This window comes from Sceloporus occidentalis, unplaced genomic scaffold (genome assembly GCF_023333645.1).
Source record: "Sceloporus occidentalis isolate IW3139 unplaced genomic scaffold, rSceOcc1.0.p SCAF_1, whole genome shotgun sequence".
In the NCBI taxonomy this organism is placed as follows: domain Eukaryota; kingdom Metazoa; phylum Chordata; class Lepidosauria; order Squamata; family Phrynosomatidae; genus Sceloporus; species Sceloporus occidentalis.
Window position 1 is genome coordinate 12653565 of NW_028316981.1, and position 16754 is coordinate 12670318.

At 43.7% G+C, this 16754-nt stretch overlaps 1 protein-coding gene across 1 annotated transcript; it reads right to left on the reverse strand.

Moving 5' to 3' along the window:
* Positions 1 to 2368: 2368 nt before the first annotated feature.
* LOC149320810 (uncharacterized) lies at positions 2369 to 13802 on the reverse strand. The gene is made up of 5 exons (XM_089503435.1): positions 13641 to 13802; positions 12547 to 12667; positions 5510 to 5814; positions 3819 to 5266; positions 2369 to 2895 (listed from the first exon to the last, which is right to left on the reverse strand). Exons 1-5 carry the CDS (start codon positions 13800 to 13802, stop codon positions 2511 to 2513), a joined length of 2421 nt encoding a protein of 806 aa, XP_089359561.1. The 3' UTR covers positions 2369 to 2510.
* Positions 13803 to 16754: the final 2952 nt, after the last annotated feature.

Here is a 16754-nt window from a genome sequence, read left to right on the forward strand (position 1 = left end):
ACCCCCCTCTTTCCATTGTTCAGATTTCCTGCCTCTCTGAGACTCTGAGCTCTGTGCATTAACCACTTGAGCACCAGGAGGCTGACTGGCATCTATTTAAAAACCATCCAGTTTATCCTGGCAATGAACCTTGGCATGGTTTTTAACACCCTTGGCCTGAACTGTAACACCCATTTATGCCTCTGTTATTATTAACTGTGGATGGGAGGGTTTGGGATACAGTACTAGCAAGCAATTATTGTACTTTAGGGATGTTTTAGTGTTAGCCACTTCGATCTTCTGGAAAAGTATGATACAAATTATTATTATTATTATTATTATTATTATTATTATATTGATTTGTATCCTGCGCTTTTCCCAGAACTGGGACTCAGAGCAGCTTCACTACATTAAAAAACAACAACAACAAACAGTGCAATTAAAAACACAGACAAAAGTACATTAAAATGAAATTAAATTCTTACAGTATTAAAACAGAGAGTTCTTAAAAGGATAAAACACATTTTGAAAAGATAAAACGATTCCAAGGTTTATTGCCGGGATAAACCGGATGGTTTTTAAATAGATGCCGCCCGGCTTAACAAAACCAGCTTCGTTGCATTTTTTGGTAACATAATTCAAATTGACAATAATTATAATTATTAAGCTTTATTTATATAGTGCTGTAAATTTACACAGCGCTGTACATATAGTCAATTGAAATAGATAAAATAAATGTGTGGTTATCTAATCATCAAAAACTACCATCACGTTATTTCCGCTTCTTTTTTTCCATATGACTAAAACAAAAAAAGTCGTCGTGGTTTTCAAATAAGTCTGTATTGGGTATCCTTTCGACAGATCAGTCGATCCACTTGTCCGATGCAGCCAGGTCCCATCATTTTTCTATCCGTTTCTCAATACTCAGGCTGTCCTTCCATCACCAATATTTTTAATATATAATATTTTATATATTTTATATATTTTTTATATATTTTATATATATATTGCCAATACATCATTTTGAAATAATTTGCCTTCTGATCATTACAGCAAGTAAATGTTAAGCCACACCTTCTCCCATTGGTCCAGGTGAATATCATGTCCCACATTTCTTGCCCATTTCACCACGCATTCTTTAATTTGTTCCTCTTTTGCAGTCAGATTCATTTTGTCTATTTTATAAGTGTTTTGTTTGACTTTTTTGTAAACTAATTTGTTAATAAAGTTTATTTAAAATAAAATAAATAAAATAAAAACACCCTTTGCTTGATGAAGACGTGAGTGGAGCTTGGGAAGCTTGTAACATGTATTTTGTGCATTTTGGTTGGCCCCATAAAGGGATCCCTGTTGGGAGCTTTTGTGATGCTATTGGCTCTCTTGCTGCCATGTGCCTTCAAGTTGTTTCCAACTTATGGCAACCCTATTCTGGGGTTTTTTGGCAAGGATTTGTTCAGAGGAGGTTTGCCTCTCTGAGGCTGAGAGAGTGTGACCTTCCCAAGGTCATCCAATGGGTTTACATGTTGTTGTTGCTGCATGCCTTCAAGTCATTTCTGACTTAAGGCAACCCTAAAGCAAACCTATCCTGGGGTTTTCTTGGCAAGATTTCTTCACAGGACATTTGCCATTGCCTTCCCCTGAGGCTGAGAGGATGTGACTGGCCCAAGGTCTCCCAGTGGGTTTCATGATCAAGCAGAGAATCGAACCCTGGTCTCCAGAGCCATAGCCCAACACTCAAACCGCTATCCCATGATGATTCAACTTGGGTACTTATTTACTTATTTGCAGGTGCCCCAATATATAGGAAGCAGATTCTTTACATTTAGATTACTGGTTTACATTTCTGGGTGTAAAACAGAGTTTGGAAATTAAAAGTCATAGCTATGTTAGTCTGGAATATCTGCCTGCAAAGGGATATTGTAGCACCTTTGGGGCTAATAATTACTATAAGTGATAAGGTTAATTGGTTTTTATCTGATATTATTGTTGTAGATTGTATTATCTGCTGTAGATAGTACTTTATTTTTAATTGTATCATTGGATGCATTTTATCAGGTTGTAATACCGCCTCAATCCGCAGGGAGAGGTGGGAAAATATAAATAAATAATTATTTTTATTATTAACTGTGTGAAAGAAGTTGTAACATAATCTTTCATAGACTTGAGTCTGCTTCCTCAGAGGCAAAGTTGCTTTCAAACATCAGTTAGCCCTAGGGTCCATGAGAAGAAATAAAGTAACTCGTTGAATTTCTTTTTCTCAAATTTAACTAGTATAGCTATTTCAGTTGCTTTAAAAACCTTACACAACTTTTGGGTACAACCTACTATGTTATGCTATAAAATGCACCTAAGCAGCTTAAGATACTAAAAACAAACACACAACGGAGGGTTGAGTTCACAACAAAATTTATCCACAGAATAAGGAAATATCATAACAATATAGCCAGACTCACTGCTCAACAACAGTTGCCAAAAACAAGGAACAGAATTTTTTTTGACACTCAAAAAAATTACACTTAAACATCCTCCTTTTAACACACAGCCCTGTTCTGCCTGAGAAGAACCAGCTGCTCAAAGAGGTCATCAGAAAAGTGGTATCTGTTCAGAATCGTGTTGTTTTCATCTGTACTGAAGAGGTGTTCTGTTGCAGCACTGGAAGGTATGCCTGTGTTGTACTGTAGAAAACTCTTCATAACACGAGGAAAGGCATGTAGCGACGACATTTCCCTACTGGGACACATCAGGTATCTCAAAACCTCTTCATCAGCAGTCTCCACTGCTGGCTTCTTGCCCCGGGATTTGAAGTTGAAGAAGCCACTTTCTAAACTGTCTCCTTCCTGGTTGTTCTCTGAAAACCCATCCCTGTACACCTTAGTATTCTGTATCTCAGTCTTCAACAAGGCCTCCATCGCATCCCTATGAGAGAGGGAATGAGATAACATGCATTAGGAGATATAACAGGCTGGGGTTTGGTTCCAGGACCCCTGCTGAAAAAGCCATGGATGCGCAAGTATCATTATATACAATGGCTTTAGCAAAATAGTGTCCCTTATATAAAAGAGAAAATCAAAGTTGCTTTTTTTTTTGGAATGTATACTTTTAAAAAATATTTTCAAACTGTGGATGTTTGAATCCATGGATAAGGAGGGCCAACTGTACTTCCCCAGCTCCTTGGCTGACTTCTAGTGAAAATCAACAACTTACACAATTTGCAGAAAAAGATCAGACGACTGTCTTGAAGGAACAGTCCATCCCTCAGAGGACATTTGAATGGATTATTGGGAAGCAGAATGATGAATTGCACCTACGCCCACCCTGGTCTGATCCACCTGAAGAACTCCTTTGAGGACAAGTCTACATGGGCTACTCCTGGAGTATTCTGGCCCCAAAGCTGCCCTGAATTCCACATTACCTGGGCACTCTTGGAGTGACGCTGGACAGTTAGGTACACACACACCTCCCACTGTGCTACTTGGTGCTGCTGCTGCAAGTTGCTCCCTCTGAGGTCAGAAATGAGGCACCCAGTGCCGATCACATAGCTGTGTACCTCATTGTGACCCCAGAACAAATGGCCAGAACCAGTGGTACCATGCAGCACAGTGGGACATGGCATAAACAGCCGCCTGGCGCCACTCCAGATTTTCTTGAAAGTTCTGGAGCAAATTGTGAATTTTAAAAATTCCTTCTAAGAGGGGAATGGCCCAGATTCAGAGAACTGCTTTTCCCATGTGAAGACAGTTCGCAGTCAAATCAAGTCCTTGGCGCTGCATCATGAAGACAAGGCAATGCAAGGGCAAGCAGTTTAAATTGCCCATGTAGACATGCCCTTACTTTCTTACCTATTTATCTGGGCAATCTGGGCTGATCCCAGCCAGTCCAGTTTGAAGTGAGGATGCAGGCAAGCTGCTAGAAATAGCTTTTTGTCATCCCAAAAAGGTGCAAATCGCTCTCTTAGGGCTGTGCGCACACTCCTCAACAACTGAAGACAGTATGTGTACTTGACAGGTTTGTTTTCCAGCACGTCTAGTTTATGGTCCAAATTGTACAGAGTTGGGAGTAGGTACCCCATGAACATGCCATTCTTCCCTTGCAGGATATTAAGGGACAGGACTAGAGGCCACATGATCTCTGTGTACTCCTGCACCACAAGATTCTCCTCAGGTGTGAACCTGGCCAAGGAGCACCAGTCCATTATGGCATCCACTTTTAGTGGCAGAGTGGAGAGTAGTTCATTTAGCTGCTTAAGTGCATCAAAGGTGGAGTTCCACTGGTTCTTGCTTGGTACTTTCAGATACACACCACACTGTTTATAGATGTACTCTGCTAACTGCTTCGATTGCTTTTGCTTGGACCACAGTTTGCTGCACTTCTCCATCAGGGAAGAAAAGTGTTTCCTGAAAAAAAAGAGAGAACTGCTTTTGGAGGCGTTTGAAATCATGGCTTCTATGTCTTGTGTCACAACCAGGGTGAGGGTGTGGCTGACACATCTGTGGTGTGGCGGCAAACTGAAGTCTTCTAAGTCTGCTGCTTCTTCATCTTCTTTCTTAACTGTGTCTAGGTTCTCAGAGATAGGTAGGAATTCCATCTCAGCCTCCTCTTGGACATCATCATCTTCAACATCATTATCAGGACTAGTATTTGTAGCATCGACTAGTTCCTTGGCCTTCAAAAAGCAGAATGCTTTGACAAAGTTGCAACTGTTATCTGTGGTAGTGCATACAATTTTGTTCTGAATTCCATACTGCACATACACTTCATGCAATGCTTTTGTAAGGACATTGTATGTGAGGTGCCCTTTCAGACGCTTGCAAGCCAAAGCCCCAAATTCATAGTTCAGAGTAACTGGGCTGATCCAATAGGCTATTACCCCTAAGTACCTCTTCTTTCCATCAGTCCAGCAATCTGCAGTTGTTGCTACCTGGGCCACAGCTCCCATCTGAATTGCAAGGGTTTCCCGCATGTTGGCTGCTCTCCTCTCAATTCTCTCTCTTAGAGTTTGGGCACACATGACAGTGAGACCTTTTGGAAGACCAAGAAGAACCAGGCGAACAAATAATGGTTTTTCCACAATCTGAAGTGGCAACGCCTCCCCCACAATCAAATCCATAATGTTCCTGTCAAGCATGTTCTGGGTGACAGTGTCCTTGCCAAATCCCCATCTCTCGAGGGTCGCCTGCTTTGGTTTTTGATGTTTTGGCAATTTGATAGGAGGGAGGCCATGCAATGTTTCTGATCTCCTTGCCTCCACTGCACTTAGAATTGCTCTTAGCTGCTCAGGATGTGCCTTCTTGAAATGGGAAAAGAAGAAGAAAAGCATTAATCTGGGGTGAGCGGGTATGAAAAAGATGCTGCAGAATTTAGAACACAGAATGTAGCAATAGTTAAACCAGACCATCTCAACTGCAATTGACAATGATGCTAAGTAACAACCACACACTATTCATTCCTTCTACCATCATGCATTCCATGGACAACAATCTTGCAGTACATTCTCTAGCATGGCTTAAAGACCAGCTTAATGAGTGCTCACCTGGAAATGTAGTTTCACATTGGAGGAGGAGCTAATGGGTGAACTGATATTTTTGACCACTGGCAGGCAGAAATTGCATCGTACTATCAGATTCTTCTCTTTTTGACACACAAACGTAACAGCATTCTCAAAGCCAAACCATGGCACTTGTTGTTCTCTGGCTAAAGCAGTTGATTCATGTAACATGTCCTCCTCGTGCAGAAAATACTCCTGAAGCAGTTGCATCTCAGCAGCTATTGATGCATTGTCAGTGTCGTGTGTTACGGCTTGCAACTGGCTGGTGCCTGTTTCAGGGGTAGCAATACCTACAAGAAAAGAAGTCAGGATGTAAGCTTGCCTTGCTTCTGCACCAGAGCCTGGAAATGCTGCATTTTTGCAATTACACAATTGCAGAGGGTAAGAAGATGACAGATACATATCAGGAATGCTAAGAAATACTATTGGTAAAGTTCTCAGAAGAAGGCTGGAGTTACAATTCTAGGCACTATTTCACATTAAGCTCCACTCAAGTAGGACCTATGTGGTGAAGATTTTTTTCCCTATCATGTCTTCACAGGCAGAAATAATTTTATGGTGTTTAATATGCAGATTTTAATTGTTTTTGGTTCCCATCTTGGGAGAAAGGCAGCTTATAAAGGAAGAAAATAATATATATATAATTAATAAACCTGTTAAAAATACCTTGTTATTTATAAATTCCTTTTTCCAACTATGAAAATATAACTAAGCATTCTATGGAGGTAATATTTTACACCCATGCATTGCTTATGATTCTTCCTCATATTACCACTATTTGGAGTCCCTGCAATTGAAGCCCAATAGCGGGCGCTTCAGTATTGATAACATGACATATTTAAACTGTGGAAATCATTGTGTTGGGACAAATGGAGGCCAGACACCGATTCCATGGGTTATACAAACGGCCACAACTTTAATATTTTTACAGAGGTGATAAATCAAATACCATCATCAGTCAATCCAGTAGTAAATACGACATTTGTAACAGTGATCATAAATCAATCATAATCCAATAATAAAGCAATCATAGATGTGCTTATAAAGCAATCATAATTTGGTCCTAAAGATTTCAAATTAGATCATAAATCAATCATATACACCCCTCATAAATCAATCTATGCCAAACCAGCTTGTTTAATTCCTTAACTATACCTTCAGTGAAGAAAGTTGTGCTAAAGCAGCAGAAACATGTCTAAAAGAACCCCAATTCTTGGAAATTACTGCCATCCAGCAAAGAGCAAGGAGAATAGCAGCAACATGTCCGAGGCTACAAGGTAACACTACATAACTACTACATCTCACATAATCATCATAAATTGAACTACTCTAAACCCAACACCCTCAGGGAGGGCGAAAAACCCATACTCCAATAACATGGGAAAATTCCCTCCCGGCCCCATTAGGCAACCAGCCGCAGCCTGAGGATGTGGTGCACAATTAATAAAGGATGGGAAAGACAGGTTCATCGGCTCCTGGCCCCCTCACTGCCAGAGCCACATGAGGAAGGCCTTTCTATGGCCTCCTCAGTTCCTGGACACAATCTGAGAAGCACTCCAATCTTGTGAGATTTCGCAACCCAAATCACATTCCAAGTTTCACAATGTCAGCAGATATCACAAATCTCTCCATACAGCTGCACAGAGGGTGGAGGAGAAGTCTAGTGCTAGCCCCCGGAGGAGCCCAGTGCAAGGAGAACCCCTCTAGAATTGTCAGGATAGGCCTTGTACTGGGACAATTGGGGACCGGACACTGATTTTGTGGGTTATACAGGTGGCCACAACTTGGATATGTTTACAGGGTGATAAATCAAATACAATGATCAATCAATCCAATAGCAAATATGATATTTGTAACAGTGGTCATAAATCAATCACGAGGATCATAAATCAATCATATCTCGATCATTAAATCATTCCAATTAGGTCATAAATCAATCATAGAAACCCTCATAAATCAACCCATCTAACTAGCTTGTTTAATAACCATTGCCATCTTGAATATTCAGTTGGAGGGGGCTTCTATACTGCCACTGGAGGGAGCCAACCAAGTTCGACACCCCTCACCACCACCAAATGGATTCAAGGGCATATCAGGTGATGGAATCCAAGTACTTCTCGCATCCTGCCAGTGAAAGGTGTAACCCATCACCTTTGTATAAATGCAGGCACTCAACACAGATCTTCCGGTAATACATTGCTGTACCGCCCACTCAAACCAACTTCACAATATGTCCCTGTTGAAATGCATATGGGCCATGTTGATTGCTGACTTGCTCATGATCCCTCGTCACACTCTCCTCAGAAGCAATTTAGTCCACAGGATGCAAGTGTTAGGGAGGAAGTGTTGGATTTTGTGAAGGTCCATTGTGATCCTTCCCACCAGCTGAAGACTGGGCATCTTCACGAGGTCATTTCCACCCAGGTGTATCAGAACTTCAGGAAGCTTGTATACCACAGCCAGTTCCACGATGCAAGCTAGTAGTGCTATCCAGAGCATCCATCAGTGCCCCCATCACTGAACTTGTGCCACTTATGAAAGGCTGATGTCTCATCCTCTGCACAGGTAAATCACATATCATTCAGCCTAGAATATGAGGCTGTATCCAATAATGCAGACTGTATGGGGGTAAGGCTGCTCAAGAAAACAGAAAGAATTAGACAGTGGGGGAGCCTGGAGGCCCTCCCTCAAGACATGCAGCCAGGAGCCCGCCAGTCTGCTTGCATATCTAGATAGTAAGCTTTGGAGAGCCAGCAGCCTACATTGCCTATCACTGTTGGTGATAGGCTGTGGGCTGCTGCAGCATTGGCTGCAGCAATGTACAATGAGTGAGTCGAGTATTGGTCTGGGGGGAGTCCAACCTCAGCAATAGCCTTCCTGAACACAACCCAGAATTGAAACTGCATCAGTAGGCCAGATGCATATAGGATAAGATGGCCTGAAACCTTGAGGCATGATTTCAGGTACCACGCTGGACAGAGCACCCTAAGTAGAGTGCAAACACAGCCCATCCAGACCTATCTGACTGGGACCTTGGAAAAAGCTTGCTGATGAAGATGGCTCCAAAAAAGGCCAATATGAAGGCAGTATAGAACAAAATTGTCTCTGAGGAAGAAACCTATATCATCATTGCTTCGAGGATATGCAGCAGGACTACCTCAGACACGGGAAGGCATGAGTCAGGAGCAGGGGCTTCCCATGACCAACCCTCGAGCACCCTGTGCACACAGAAATTAGTTGTGGGATCCAAGAAGCTGCTGGCTTTGGAATAGAACACCAGGGCGGACAAGCAACCCTTAATCGCGCACAAGGAAAAACTACTCTTTCAGATAGACAGCAAATTGAAGAATCAGCCTGCAGCAGCCAGGCTTCCTTCTCCCCCACTGCACACAGAAAATTCCAGAAGGTACTTGGACTGTGCTACGTTTTACTGGTCAACAGGGCCAATTAAAGGAGGATGGACTGCTACCTGCCATGGTTCCAAAGGTATGGAGGGAGGCCTGCGGGATGAGCACCTTAAACTTTTTGAACTGAAAACAGGAGAGCATCTGCAACAGGATTCAAGGTCCCTTAGACATGTATGGAATGAAAGAGAATATTCCTAGTCTCTTTGAACTTTGTGAATTGACAACATGGACAACCGCCTGATTGTCACACCAAAAAAGGACAGATTTGTCAGAAAATCTGTTGGCCCATATAGGGACCATTAATACAATAGGAAGCAATTAAAGGTAAAATCCTACTTATCCCATCTGACTGCCAATGTTCTGCACACCACTGCCCATGCCAGTATATGCCGAAATCATGTGCCCTTGACACATCTGAATGTACCTGTAGATCCACTTTCAGCAAGTCGCTTCTCCAAAAGGACATCTCATTATAGTTCTGGAGCAATTTGAGCCACACTCAAATCGTCCTTAATTTCTCTGGTTGGCCTAATGTGATGGTGGGGGATCGAAACTCCCTGTGTGGCCTCATAGTTGTACACCGAACACATAGCCAGTCACCACTACCCTGCAGGAAAAATTCAAAAGGCCAGCCAATACTTGGAACTCATGCAAAGTGCCCTTCTGTCTACCTCTCATGTTTGTGACCTCCTGCAACTTGTCAACAGAAAGGCAGGAAAACCCCAGATATTATCTAACTCTATGATCAGGAAAGTAAGCTTATCGGCCAGCCCTCCAGTCTTCTCATGTGCCAGGGGAACATCCAGTTCAGCTGCCAAGACATGAAAAGCCTGCAAGGTATCTCTGCAGTCTAAGGAAACAGGGTGGTCTGCAAATAGGAAATCATCCAAGTAATATTAATTGCATGATTGCCTGGTTTTGTCAGTGCACCACTCAAAGAATGTGCTGAACTGCTCAAATACAAAACATGACATTGACATTGCCTTGTCATAGTAGTACACTCCTTCAAAGAAACCCAGGAAATGAATGTCCTCAGGGTGCACCAGAAGCCGGAAAAGATGACTTGTTGCACTTAGCCAAGAGAACCTCTTTCCAGAGATCTTGAATCATCATAACTGCTGCATAAAAGGATGCATACTTTATTGAGCAAATGGAATCATTCACTGAGTCACCGTAAGGAAAAAAGAGGTTATGAATTAACTGGTACTCACCCTGCACCTTTTTGGGCACCATGCCTAGCAATGAGAGGCAAAGGCAACTCTGTGTGCAGACCTAATATTCTCCCAGCAAGCCTTTCCATGGGAAGTTTGTCCCTCACCATTTCCCATAAGTTAACGACTGATTTTTAATTGGGTACAAAGTGAAACTCCTACTTTGCAGTACAGTATATGATATATGAAATCCCTCTATGAAGCCATGTAGAATATAGTCTGCACTATCCTGCCTAGGGTACATGGCTTGCCAGGCGGTGAGTGTTGCTATGTTAATGGGAATTGGCACCTTTGGGTCCCTGTTGTCCTCCCTGGATACCGCCAGAGTCATTACCCCTGCGCCCCCCTCGCTTACCCTTGAAGCAGGAGATGTTGGAATGATTTCCAGCACAGGTGGCACATCTATGATCATATTTACAGGTCTGCCTTTTGCACTTACCTGCATTGTAGTCCCAGCAGACGGACAAGTTCTTCCTGTCCATGACAGGCCTTGCATATGTCCCTTTTGACCAGCTGCCTGCCAGCACAAAGCCGTTGTCACCACAGTAGTCTGGGTAAGCCCAATTGGATACCAAAACATCAGACCACAATTCGGAATGAATACGATCCCATGGGAGGGCCGGATTCCCTGCGGCCGACATGCGGAACTGTTGATCATATTGGAGCCACTCAGTCCCTCTCCCTATGTTATGACATCTAAGTATAATGTCTTGATACCTGAACAATGCACGATGAGGACAACAGTGTGCCTCCAAAAGCACATCTACATAAATGTTAAATCCTGCTAGCCAATTGAGAAAATTCCTCTCTATTTTTGGCTGCTTAACGTGCTCTAATTCCATTGGAAGGTTAAGGAGAACCCCATCTTTGACAGGTGCCCTGGGCTCTGGCTCACGAAACAACAAAGAAAAAAAATCAACATACTCCCCTTTCAAAATACGTTCCTTTGTAGCTGGGAGGAGGTGCTCCCCAAGGGATGCTGGGATGTCCACGCACGGTTGACACTTGGATGCGTGATCCACCACTGGCATTGGAAAAGGAAGCACAGTTGAATAGAGAATGATCCCTCTCCCCCAACCATTCCCTGAGCCAGCCCCATGGGAAAGGGCTGTGGGTGGCTGCCCTCAACCCTAAGGCATTTCATGCCCACAGGACACTGCTGAGCCTGGAGAGGCCTGCATCACAGGCAGTGCCTTTGAGGGGCCCACTCCATCCGTTGGCCTCATCCCTTGACTGGGTGGCTCTCAATCTCCTCCCAAAGAGGAGGGAAGACTTCAGTCCTCCTAACCCCAATGATTGGATCACCCCAGTATTTACTGGCTAGCGCACCCACGCAATAGCTGGCTAAGACTGAGGAAACAGGAACCCCAATGTACCTGACGATGATGCTCCACTGCATGAGTCCTGATGCACTTCCTGGTGAACCTGTTGTGAACTGGTGGACCCTGGATGTGAACTCATATGTCCCCCTGCAGCTGCAGTTGGCACCCAGGCCATGTGGGGGGAGAGCATAGTCAAACTCATAAATAATCAAATCTGCGTGTATTAAACTCGTGAATATGGAGGGCCGACTGTATAAATTATTTGTGCATGTGTATAGAATTAACTCAGTTGAGAGTGGATGAGAAGAAGCAACAGAAGAAGAGAAAACAGGAAGAGTTCCCCACACAAGACATGACGGGCCAAACAAGCTGACAAATGCTGGCCCTGTGGCCCAAACCCCACCCTGCATTACCATTTCTCCCCTCCCCCCAAATTCTGGACTACGGCCTGCTTGGAGTGGCTATGTACCCTAAAAGCTGTCCACATTGTCAGTTGCCATCCCCGGGCTCACCTCTTTGCCAGAGCCTGGTGGCCATGGCTACCTAGACCTGCTCAATGTGGTTCTCCATGCTGCCAGAGCCACATGGCCGCCCCCCCCCCCCCCAATTCTTGGGGAGAACTCCAATCCTTACAAGAACTCCAATCTCGCAACCCCCCCCCCCCCCCCAAATCACCTCCCAAGTCAATCAATTTCAGCAGAAATTGCAAGACCTGCAAATCCCTCCATGCAACCACATGTAGAGTGGAGGAGCAGCCTGGTGCCGGCCCCCAGAGGAGCCCAGCTCAACAAGGACCTCTCTGGAATCATTGAGGTAGGCCTTGTCACAAGAGAATTATGCAGATTGTGGGGGAAATGGATAGGTTTTTTTCCTATCCTCTCTCTACAACTTGCTTCTGTGGTGACATAAGAATTACATATAAATTATGATAAGTAAAATTTAATTCCAAACTCTGAACCTGACAAAAAGTATCTTCCTCTTATTTTTCTTCTGCTATACATAGGATCAGGGAGATCACAAAAGTCAGCACACGGACTGCAGAGTGTTTGAGGGTGGGAAGACTGTACTGAAACAGGACTCACCTATTGTGCTAGCAGCTCCATGACCCTCCTGGTTGATTTGCCTGAACTGCTGCCTCTTTGTGGCACCTGACTGACTGCTCTCAGAAGAATCAGTGATTTCTTTGGCCAGCATCTTCTGCTCCTGGAAATGGAGTGAGGAACACAGGGAAAGAAGAGCAAAGATGTATTATTAGGAAAGCAAAGGATTAGAGGAGATAAAATCCAGGGCTGTGCTTCTAAGCCTCAAGCAATACCTCCTCCTAAACGCAGGGCTTGATTATACCAGAGAAAAACGCTGAACTCACTTTAGCCAGTGTTGGCATTCCTCGCGACATCTAGCCACTTCTGGGGAGACTCTGTGGATTTTGGCCCTTAACCCAACTTTGCTCTGAACTAAGCAGTCAGGGGAAAGCCTGGTGTTTCCCAGAAACCCTGGAGTGACCTCGAGTTCTTTTGTTGCATGGACAGCTAGACAGGGTCTGGTTCGGCCTGATCCACTGGCCACACACCAAAAGCCATGCCATACTCCTTCCCCATGCTGGGCAGTGGCCTGGCTAGCCTGTATGCACAACGCAGTATCACACCAATTTAAGCACAGTGAATGTGGTGGCCATTGTGGTTGGTCCAGGATATATTGCTCCAGATTGATCCCAGGGTTGCTGATGTAGACATACCCTTACTCTGCCTTCCAAGCCCTAATACAGTTTCACTGAGAATTGGACGAGTTTCTGGCCAACTGTAAAAATAAGAATTTATCAATTGGAATGCACAGTTTAAGCCTGCCATTACAAGAGGACTAGAGCAAGGAATTTCAGACGATCTCCTAAACCCCAATAGAGGAAAGGAGAAGCTCCCACCTGCAGTTTCCATTTCTAGCACAGATTATTTGGGAGCCTTCTAAATCTAATCAATTTACACAAATGCCACTGGTTGAAGCAGGCCTCCCTGCTTCAACCAGTGGCACTTATGTAAATGGATTAGATTTAGATCTTTGCCCCCTAGAGCTTTCTGAAACCCTAGCACCAATATCTTTCCTATTGGGTGGAAGAGGGTTTAGGACATCACTTGATGAAATCCAGAAAAGCATTTCTTTTCAGATTGAAGTGTTCTCTCACCTCCTCATCCATTTCCTGTTTTATGTCTTCTGCCTGAGCCAGACAGAAGCCTTTTGCCTGGGAACCAAAGATTGCCTGGACTGCATTTTCCCAGATTTGCTCACTGCTCCCAACCTCATGGCCTCTTGCTGCCTCAGAGCTAGCTGAAACATGCTCTTCCATCTTCACTTTCTTCCCAAGAGAAGGCACAAACAGGGCTGAGTGAAGATTCCGCTTTGTTGCCATTTTCTTTCCCAAGGCACAAGACTACTCAAGTATGTGCAGCTGAATCCTGCAAAATTAACAAGTTGTTATGATCCAGGATAAACAAATCCTTAGTTTAGATATAACAGAACACTTACAGCTGAATGGAAGAAAGTAGAACTCACAAACTTCATGGAACCAAAAACAAATCTTCCTGATTTAATATAATTTTTTTCAAAGGATGCCCCCAGACCCTAGCTGAGGATTGATATGCAATGAAATTAACAGTTTGCAGCCCTATAATATTTTTGTGTGAAACAGAAGCACCACTTCAAACATCCCCTGAAGGTTTTGTAGGGAACGGGACCTCTAATTTGTAAACTGGAAAGAAACTCATGACTTGCAGAAAAGGAAGGTTTATTTCCCTACCTTAAAAACTTCTGCACTGGGACAAAGGATTAAGGCTGGTGCCATACTGTAATCTCCTCTAACTCAGGTTCATCCCAAGCTGCATATAAAGTCCAATCCACACTGCAGAAATAATCCAGTTTGACACTGCTTTAATTTGCCCTTGCTCAGTGCTAGGAAATCCTGGGAGCTGTAGTTTATTATGGCACCAGAGTTCTCTTGATAGAGAAGGCTAAATGTTTCACAAAACTACAACTCCCAGAATTCCCCCATTCCCAAGAAAACCTCATGGTAGGCTCACCTTATGGTCATCATAAGTCAGGAACGAATTCAAGTCACACAACAACAACAACAACAACAAGAAGAGCAGATGGAGGACAAGGGTCTTGGAGATGTCTCATCCCCAGGGTTGCCATGGGCCCAACTCAGTTAACAAAGAAACATGAGGGGTGCTTCCTGAGTCATGGCAACTTGAGCAATTTGCCCATGGTCCCCACAAAGGCCACCTGCCCCATTTCCTTGTATGCCATTGGCTTGTTGTTGTGTGCCTTTAAGTTGTTTCCATAAGTCGACCCCTAAGGGGTTTTCTTAGCAAGAGTTGTTCTGAGGAGGTTTGCCATTGCTTTCCTCTGAGGCTGAGAACATGTGACTTGCCCAAAGTCACCAAGTGGGTTTCACAGTGTGCAGGAATTTGAACCATGGTCTCCAGAGTCATAGTCCAACAGTCAAACCACTATGCCATGCTGCCATTGGTACCTGCCTTATTACTCACTATCAGGGTGACCAGATATGACAAAGGAGGATAAGGCACTGCTAAATACAGTATAGGACATTTGAGAAAACAATGTAAGGCATTACGAAATATAAGCTAAAAACACAGATATAAATGGACATTCATGCTTCTAAGTCATCCTCGAAAGGGAGGGCACTTTGGAAATCCTCCTGGACAGAAAACAAAAGCTTAGAACACTACCATAAATGTAAATCATACTTCTTTTGTAATGCTCAAAATGGAGGACATTGCAGGATTTCTCCTGGACAGAAAATAAAAGCTGAAAACTTATAAATGTAAAGCCATGCTCCTTAGCCATGCTCAAAATAGAGAACATTGTGGAATTCCTCCTGGAGAGAAAAATAAAAGCTAAAAGGACTACTATAAATGTACATTCATGCTCCTCAGTCATGCTCAAAATGGAGGACACATTGGAACGCCTCCTGGATAGAGAATAATAGCTAAAAACACAACTATTAATATAAGTTTATGCTTCTTAGACCTGCTCAAAATGGAGGACATTTTGGAATTCCTCCTGTGCATGAGTTTGAAATGGAAGGCGTGTCCTGGAAAAGGAGGACGTGTGTGGTCACCCTACTTAACCATAGCCCTCCACATTGCAGCCCCCCCCCCAAACCTCAAGACTTCAGCTGACTTTATGGAAAGGAATTAAAACATCTGTTTCCCCCTCCTCTCCCTAGACCCACAACAACCGCCATCCTTGAAAGCATGCATTGCCCCCAGAGGAAATTCTCCTCCACATCTGGGCAATGGGTCCTGAGTGCGAATTCTGTACCTTCTAAAATGGAAAAACGGATGGCTTTAGATTCAGGGGTTATTCATCACCAGAGCCTTCTCCACAAACCAGTTGAAGGAGACCCAACCCAAAAGGAAGTGCTTCCCAAAAGGAAGACCACCACAAAAAAACCCTCCCTCCCAGCCTATTGAATTTCAAAATTCAAAAAAAGAGCGGGAACAAATAATGACCAATCAGAAAAAAGGATTTGTCGCCTACGTCAATAGTTGCTAGGCAGAAAATGGAGAAAAGGGGTTGTCGCCTTCGTCACCAGTTGCTGGGCAGGATATAGAAAGCGAACCAAAGAAGAGCGAGGAGGAGGTTGGTGTTTTACTAGAGGAACAAAGCGCTGATGTGCAGCCAATTAAAAATAGGAGTCAATGGCCAATCAGAACAACAGTTTGCTGCGATCGTCATTAGGTACTAGGTAGGCAATCGAAACCCCAGAGAAGCGATAAGGTTGCTGTTTTACCTTAGAGGAACAAAGCACTGCTCTGCAGTCAATTAAAAAATAGCGAGCGGAAACCAGTGACCAATCAGAAAAAGAAGCTTTTCAGCCGTCGTCAATAGTTTCTAGGCAGACAATGGAAAGCAAATCAAGAGGCGCAAGGAGCGGGTTGGTGTTTTACCTCAGAGGAACAAAACGTTGCTGTGCAGCCAATTCAAAAATAGCTACCTGGAACCAGTGACCAATTAGAAAAACAGTTTGCCGTCTTCGTCAATAGTTGCTGGGCAGGAAATAGAAGCAGCCCTGAGGAGCTGACTGAGGGACTCAGAGGGAGGCTGTGTTTACAGTTTTCCTGACCAAAAACAAGGCGCCATTTAGGGCAGTGCCCTGAGGCACTGAAATGCTCCTGAAGAGAGAATGCAGTATTAATCCAGTTTGACACCAATTTAACTGCCATGGCTCCATCCTATGGAATCCTGGGACTTGTAGTTTGTTGAGGCACCAGAG